General features: G+C 43.8%; 1 protein-coding gene across 1 annotated transcript; it reads left to right on the forward strand.

The window, feature by feature from the left end:
• Positions 1-1,292: 1,292 nt before the first annotated feature.
• LOC124702954 (thylakoidal processing peptidase 1, chloroplastic-like) lies at positions 1,293-4,524 on the forward strand. Its single transcript, XM_047235137.1, has 6 exons — positions 1,293-1,556; positions 1,688-1,756; positions 1,843-1,911; positions 3,085-3,174; positions 3,468-3,535; positions 4,034-4,524. Exons 1-6 carry the CDS (start codon positions 1,293-1,295, stop codon positions 4,101-4,103), a joined length of 630 nt encoding a protein of 209 aa, XP_047091093.1. The 3' UTR covers positions 4,104-4,524.
• Positions 4,525-8,458: the final 3,934 nt, after the last annotated feature.

Consider the following 8,458-nt stretch of genomic DNA (forward strand, 5'->3'; position numbering starts at 1 on the left):
CTCACCTTGGCCGTCACCTTCCTCTCCTCGGCCTCCCTCCTTTCCTCCAAATTTTTGGTCTTCATCTTTCTCCTTTGCATAGCAATGTCTTTCCTCACCTCCCGCATATTGTCCAGTGAATCTTTGTAGCCTCCCTCATCTCCATTTGCCCTATGGTTATTTTCTTTCTTCCTTCCCTCGAGCCTACCTCTATTGACCAATGAGAGAGGAGTTTCTTCTCCACTTGATCCATCATCATCGGTGTCCACCACAAAACCCTCTCCAATCGAGCTCGAAGGAGCCTTCCTCTTGTTTGGAATTTCATTGGCGGCGCAGGGGGGGTTCATTTCTCATTGTTCTCAAGGATTTTCCAACAATGAAACAAAGTCAGGGGCCTCCCTGACACTAGTTTGCCCCTTTTCTTCTTAGGTTTGCCCATGAACAAATTTTGAGCGGTGTTTTGCTACAAAAAAGATACAAGTAAGCATGAAGCCTCATCAAGCAACACCAAAGAAAAGGTGGTGGCGTCCACCTTCCCGTTGGAGGCACCGGGGATGTCCGTAGACGCGTCGGCCGTGGGCTCTGCGGCGACGCCAGCCCTAGGAACCGCTGGGCCTTGGGCTTGGCCTCGACCTTGTGTCGGGAAGAGGATGAGGAAGGTATGTGGGGGCATCGGGTGCGTGGGGGTAGGTCGCTTGTGGCCTCCATGGCCATTCCGGTGGCCGTAGACAGTGGCTGTGAGGTCGTTGGCGAAAATGTCCCACACGGGTCCCGCATCGTTGGGACTATTAGGGTTTGGCCTCTGACTTTGCATACATACAAGTGGAGGCGCAAACCTAATTTTTTTTTTTGTGGGAACCATTTATTTATACAACGGATGGAGCAATGCTTCTCAATCAAATTGCTATATTTTCAGTTTTTAACAAATCTAGCCAAATATAGATACTCTAGCAATGTTCAATCATATGTACCCACGTAGTTCTTTTTACTGCAAGACCAAGGGTAGATTAGTCATTTCCTCTCGTATCTAGCTTGCTCCACACCTCACTCCCAACACAGAGACCAAGCACAGGGAGCTGGTCTGTCATCCTCGGTTACAGCGAGTCAGCGAAGGAGTCTTCTATGCAGTATAAAAATAAATTAGCGAAGGAGTCTTGGTGTGGAAGGAAGCCCTCCATTTTCTTTTTCCTATGGATTCTTTTACCACCATTACTATTACTACAAGTCCGTCTTCCTCCCCACACCGCCCCACCCCAGGTGGCGGAGAAGGTAGGAGAGGCGAAGCAGGAGGCGGAGGAGGGGATCCTATGGCGATGGCGCCAACACGTCTGCTGCGGGGCCTCATCGCGCCGCTGCCGCCGTCCGACTGGCTGCCCTGCACCGCCTCCCTCCTGTACCACCAGTGGTGGCTCCCCACGCTCGCGCTCCCACTCCCGCGCTGGCCCTCCTGCTCCGACGGCCTCAAGCTCCTCCTCGCCCTCCTCCTCGTCTCCGCCGCGCTCGCCGAGGTCCGCCTCGTCGCGTCCTCCTCCATGGCGCCCACCCTCCGCTCCGGCGACCGCGCCGTCGCCGAAAAGGTAGCCCCTTTTCTCCCCACATCACCCACCTCCTAATATAGGGTCTTTCCATTTTACATGATGTCTTCTCTCTTTGCTCGGATCTGCGTTAACCAAATGGGGAATGCGTGCTGTGATTTGATGTTGTCCAGGTCACGTACATGTTCAGGAGGCCGTCTGTGGGCGACATCGTTTTCTTCAGGGTGCCCACGGCCTTGCAGGTAGCTAGCCCTGCTTCTCTTTTTCTTCCGTTGTTAACTTCCCACCTTCACGGTCTGATGAAGCTGCATTGCGATGTTTTCGGCAGAACTGTGGCCTGAATAAAGATGTTGTTTTTATTAAGAGGGTGCTTGCAACCCCTGGAGATTTCATCGAGGTAAGCAAAGCCAATGTTAACATTGTCTTGTCTTCCACCCACCTTATAACCACCGCTTTATATCAGATGCACTACATTCCATTCATTTATTCACCGTCAGGGCTGATATATTCCTTGAGGACTACTCGTTCGTTCAAACATTCTCTTCCACTCACCTTGTTATGAATTCACTCACCACTTCATATCAAGCTGAAAGCATCTATCTATAACCATATTAATAAAAAGTCACCCTGTTCTTCCATATAGACTAAAATTATATGCTCCGTTTGATCACAGTAATAACTTTTAAGATTAAAATTCGTTCAGGTAGCACCTGCTAAGTGCAATTGGAATCAGAAACGGAAACACAATATGTCCTTCTTCATATACTTTAAGCCATGAGATGAGAGGCATGTAGCAAGAACTTGCACGGCAATGTAATGGTGGCAATCATGCGCGTTGTCCAATTCGACATGTCTTTCAAAACGAAAAAATAATAATCAACAGCAACATAACAATATCACATTGCTGTACTTATTTACTCCTTAAGCTATAAGTACAGGCGTGTGAACATAAAAGAGAACCCTATTTATAACCCTGAGTAACGTAGGATAGAAACAGGAAATAAATAGGATCGAAACATAGATGATGTAAGAGCTACTATAAGTGTGTAGTCCAATTTGGGATTTTTTTGTATGGAAATTTATCTTTTTGTGAGACGAGTTTTCATTGCAAGGGAAGAGATATTTCGGCACAACAAAATTGTTACATTAAAAAGTCTCAAAAAATATTTTTCATAGTACATTTTATGTTACACACCTACACTTTTTTAATGAGAGTTACTCCCTCTGACCCATGAAACTTGTCTGAGATTTGTCAAAATATGGATGTAGCATCTACATACATCCAAATTTTTAAAAAAATTCAGACAACTTTCATGGGACGGAGGGAACACTTATTTTTTCACGCTAGCATTGAAGGAGTCATAAAGTTCATAATGTAAAAAAAATAGTTCTTAAACATATGTTGTCATTTAACAATGAATCATGCCCTTTATACATAAATGCTTGGATTAGTATAATATGCTATGTTTATTTAATAGCTAGAAAAATATTAAAGTATCCTTAAGAGTTGCCGCTAGTTCCCCCTGAATCTGGATGTCTACATTGTACTTACTACACACCCACCTTACAGGTCCGACAAGGTCAGCTTATTGTTAACGGTGTTGCACAGAAGGAACATTACACCGCAACCCACGGCGCATCATACACAATGGAGGCCATGGTTTGTCGCGTCTCTTTTCTATCTGTGAGCATTGTCTCCTTGAACAACATTGAGGAGTTGCTATTGCCAGGTCCAGAGATAGTACCCAAACTGCTATCGCAAATTGACTATACCACCGCAAGAGGATGACCAATGGCATGGCTGCTCCGTGTTGTTGACTTCCTGAGTGCCTGGTTGTTCTAACTGACGGGCCTCAGATGGTGGATGATCTCTTCGTCCTCCCCCCAATTCCTGTTATCTGCTCGGTTCTTTGGCCGGATCCCGTACTAAAACCGTGCATCGTCGTCCTGCAGCGACTCCCTGAAGGCCATGTATTCGTCATGGGTGATAACCGTAATAACAGCTGCGATTCTCGTGCCTGGTAAGAAACACATCCAATCCCACGCTAGGCCCATCTTCCTCTACATGTACCATAACTGATTTCTCGTCTTGAGAATATCATCGAATAGTTCAACTTTAGGAGATCTTGTGATAGTCATCTCATAGATCTGTGCTTCGGACTAGATCCGATACAATTGCAGATTGAAGTGCCACGATGATTGTTTGATCTGCAATTATGTAAGAATATCAGAGTAGAATGCAGCACTCAGATTTGATCAGTTACAGTTGCTTTATCATGGTTGTATCGGTGAGGAAATCTTGTGCTAGTCATAATATAAATCCGTTCTCCGGACTAAATCTAGATGTTGTATGCTTGGAGATTGAATTTTTCATGACAAACAGTCAATATATAGTGACATGGGAGCAGAATGCCCATATATGTTTGTAGTTACCACGTGCAGTTGCTTAGTAATGTTAACTGGTTTTGTAGAAATTGTTCGGGAGCTAGCACTTATCATCTTGATGTTTGTGGTGACAGGGGGCCTCTACCTATCAACAACATTGTTGGGAGATACATGATGTCCTTTGGAAGATCCTCTTTCCAATAGCCAAGCTGAAGAGCTTCGATGACCTCCAGCATTGATGAACCCCTTGATGTCATTCGTTATGGGCTTATGGCGATATCAAGCTATGTTGGGCCTCGAGCCCTTTATCTGTACATCATCTTTCCAGTAGCCAAGCTGAAGATGTTTGATGACCTCCAGCATTGATGATTCCCTCAATGTCATTCGATAGATGGTGATGTTGGGCTACGCCGGGGCCTCGAGCCTTTCAGTGTGATGTGAGTGTTGTATGTATACCGACTTAATCCTGGGGAGAAGTAATAATGACTTTGTAGCCATCGTCACTCACCCTGGCATGTCTAGGTGTTGAGCCTATTTGTTGGTAGAACCTAAAAAATGAACCTAAAGGTTACATCTTATGGTAACCTTAGCTGTCGCTTGTCGGTAATGCTTGTTATGTTTTGCATTCTGGAGTGCAGTGTGTTTTTTAAGTTTGAAAACCTTTGTGGTGGTTCTTTGCTGCTTGTAATTAAGTACTGTATGTGATTTCCTCTTGTGTTTTGATGAATGGAGTACTGGCAGCCTTTTCTTCTGTAGTTGATGTAGTGAGTGGTGGCTGATGTTGACGATGGTGGAGATGTCTTGGGCTTGTTGCACTCGTTGATATGCTGGACTGGAGTGAGCTGCCTCCGTCTTTGAGCAGTGGCAGATGTGGTTCGTTGGTGGTACTCATGCTGGTGCTTGATGTGTGCCAACACCATGTCGGGAGTGAGCCAATGCCATCTCTGCAATAAGCTCGATTGGGTCCTTGCTCCTGAAGGAATCCTCTCCTTCCTCTGCAAGAAAAATTGAAGATGGGGCAAAAGAGATCACAAGTATGAGATTAGGTCAGGGCTCCACTCACTGGATTTTGAGATGAAGCAACGCCGCCGCTCGCCAGGAGATCTTCCATGAGTTGGGAGAGGCGTTGGTGAACCACATGTTATTCGTGGATGACAACCTGCTATTTTTCAAGGGTAGTAGAGAGGGAGCGGAAGAGTTGTCTAATCTGTTAGAGATCTACTGTCTAGCTTTTGGTTAGAGAAAACAAGGATAAATCATCAATCTTCTTCACTAAACAGTGCCCGCAAACCCTCCATGTCATAGTCAAGAATGCACTTGATGTGAACAGAGGCTTTGATTGACCGATACCTTGGTATGCCGGCCGATGTAGGAAACTCAAGGTACATGGACTTCCAAATTTTTGAGAGATCGAGTGTGGAGCAAAGTAAAAGGGTGGATGAAAAAAAAAAATACTTTCAGCAAGTGGTAAAGAGGTACTAATTAAAGCTATATCCCAAGCAATACTAGCCTACTAGATGGGGTGTTTCAGATTGTCCTGAGGTCTATGTGAACATATCAATGGCCCAATACGCCGATTTTTGGAGGGAAACAAACAAGGGAACATGAAGGCTAGCTGGGTCTCATGGACATTGAGCTCTTTAATTTGTGCTTATTAGCTCGGCAGTCTTGGAGGATTTTGCAGCAACCGAACTCAAGTGCTCGTATTCTGAAGGCCGTATATTTTCCCAACACATCTATCTTAGAAGCTAAGCTTAGATCCCATCCTTCGCAGATATGGAGGTCTATTATTGATGGACGAGAGGTGCTAGTTCAGGGACCGATCCATCGCATTGGAGATGGCAGAATAACAAATATTTGGTCTGACAACTGGATACCTAGTGATTGCATGATGAGGCCGATTGTGGCCTTGAAAACCAATCCACCACAGTTAGTGTCCCCGCTGATTGATGAGCGGTGACTTGAAAAGATGAGTTGTGTTGATATGTTTAAGTGGATTGCCTAGCCCTTTCCATCAGTTCGGACTTTTGCTTGCATTGGCTAGTGCAAGAAGCTTAACATGATATCAGAGCCCATGGTCTCGAGTGCGAGTCCTGGTTTTTGAAATATTTTCCCACCCCTATGTCCGCCGCGTATACGATCATTCATACGTGTGCTATTCTTCTTTCCACGTGTTGACCTTCTCTTCTCTTCTCCCAGTCACACGTGAGGAGGGGTGTTGATATGTTTAAGTGGATTGTCTAGTCCTTTCTATCAGTTCAGATTTTTAGTTGCGTTGGCTAGTGCAAGAAGCTTGACAGGTTGATCCGTGAATCCTTCCTTCCAATGGACACAATGGCAATCCACATCATACCACTTTGTACTCGCCGGCAACAAGACTACGAAAATCAACAAAGGGAACTATTTTGAAGGAAACCCAAGATTTTCCAACTCGGAAGCAGAAGCAGAGGCAAAAGGGTGGAATTTTCTTTGAAAAATGTGAGTTGCGTCCAAAATAAGGATTTTTCTGTAGAGGCTAGCCCAACAGTCCTTACCCATGATTATCACTGAAATAAAATCGAGGGTTGCACATCTACAGGAGTCCATCTTTGTTTATTGAAACCTTCGATCTGGATTATCAGATTGTAGTATTATTGCTTTTTCTCTAGAGACCTAGGTTTATCGAACCCTTGGAATTTTTTTTGGTGTAAGATCACTTGATAGAGACTTTGAGACTTCGCTTATTATTTTTTCTGAATACAATACGGTAGGGGAAGCCCCTAGAATGATTTGTCTTTGAAATAATAAGATCGTCCCTAGGAACTTGAATCCATGTGGCTATGTTGTACATCACTTTCCTAACTAAGTGGGCTAGGCTCACTTATTGCTTACTTGTTGTTCACGAGACCAATGGTTTTCTTTTGTTTGTCTGTGTATCGATGGATGGAGATATGCCAGGGCTAAGGTTTCACCTACAGTTGTGCAATAAATAAATTGGATAGAAAGATAAAATGAAGAACACATGTTTCTTATGCACAATACATATTAACAAGTATAGTGGGCGACGCATCCTAATAGCACCATAGGTTGCTCATAACATACACTAAAGATCAATTACCCAACTAAGACCTCCAAGTAGTGCACAATATCACAATAATTAATTTAAATGGATAGAGCATTAAGATCCATGACATCACCTAGAATCCCTGAATAGCAATCACAATACCGACCAACATTGAGGGATGGTGATGAATTCGATAGCGGCGGTGACAGAGCTTTGCTAGAGATGGTGATCTGACTTGTGATTGTGGACTAGTGTTTTCTCTATGTTGCGGCTCTTTGATTACCTAGGGTCCTTCACAACAAAAACTCGGTTCGACGAGGCGAATCCACCGAGATGCCGTACGGGTGGGGATGATCGTACCATAGGTCGTTAAGTTGCTTGCTGATTGTTTTTAATCCTAGTTGACTTGGTGATATTCCTAGCTTGTAATCTTTCATTAATTGGCCTTGATTTGCATAGAAATTAATAACATAGAGATGTGCACATCTATGCAATAGTTAGTGATTAGTGGCATGTTTAAAGAGATATTTCCATCATATTGGTGAATAATATCTGGTTTAAGTGACGATAAAGATGTAGAGCTTCAAACTTTGAAGCACATAATCTAGCCAAGCACATGATTTCTCTTGGAGTTGGATGCTGTATGTGGCTCGGAACTTTCTACTATGTAATTATACCTGTAAACGCTTTCATTGATTGTCTAAAAAATCCACGAGTCCCGACTTCTTAGGAGAGGAGTGTGACCAGTGCATGGTTAATCGCCCCAAATCCATGGGCATCAAGACGTGAGAGGGATGTAAAAGCCTCCATGATGCCACCCTTCATGATGCCCCAACAAGATATGAAAAATCGAGTCATGAAGCTGTCCACCCCTAGACAATATTTCATCGACATTCCTTTCAGCACCATGCACACATCCTCTTGTGAGAACTCTCCCTCCAACTGCTGGAGGTCCAGAGAGGGAAGCACCAGGAAGTCTAGGCCGAGGGAAAAGGGACGGTCCACCAATGAGACAAATAGGTTACAAAGAAATCGCGAGCTGAACTTTATCCACCATGAGACGCATTGATGACGGGAAAATGGCGGCGACAAAAAATAGCTAATGTACGCGTCCACGTCATAGAGACAAATAGTATATAAATTTAAAGTTGCGCGAGTATAAATGACAACAAATCAAGAATTGCGAGTACTTTATTTCCAGTAACTCTTACATATGCATAAAAATTCTGTTAATTACATCTCCGAAGAGAAAACCCCTGATTAAGAATTCCAACATATCTATTACATAGGATTACATCACATGACTATTACAAAAGATGTGAAATAAACTAAGAAGTCCTCCTCGCGGTCGTCGATGAAATCTGCTCGCCGAACTTGAAGTTTGTCTTCCTAGATACTTGGCATCCTTTTTTAATATATGTTTTCCTAGCATGCTTCATTTATTTTACTACTTAAATATACGTAGCATATAATGAAGTTTTGATATAGCTAGGCATAGTATTTGCTTTGATCCTAC

Source organism: Lolium rigidum, chromosome 3 (genome assembly GCF_022539505.1).
Source record: "Lolium rigidum isolate FL_2022 chromosome 3, APGP_CSIRO_Lrig_0.1, whole genome shotgun sequence".
NCBI classification, from domain to species: Eukaryota; Viridiplantae; Streptophyta; class Magnoliopsida; order Poales; family Poaceae; genus Lolium; species Lolium rigidum.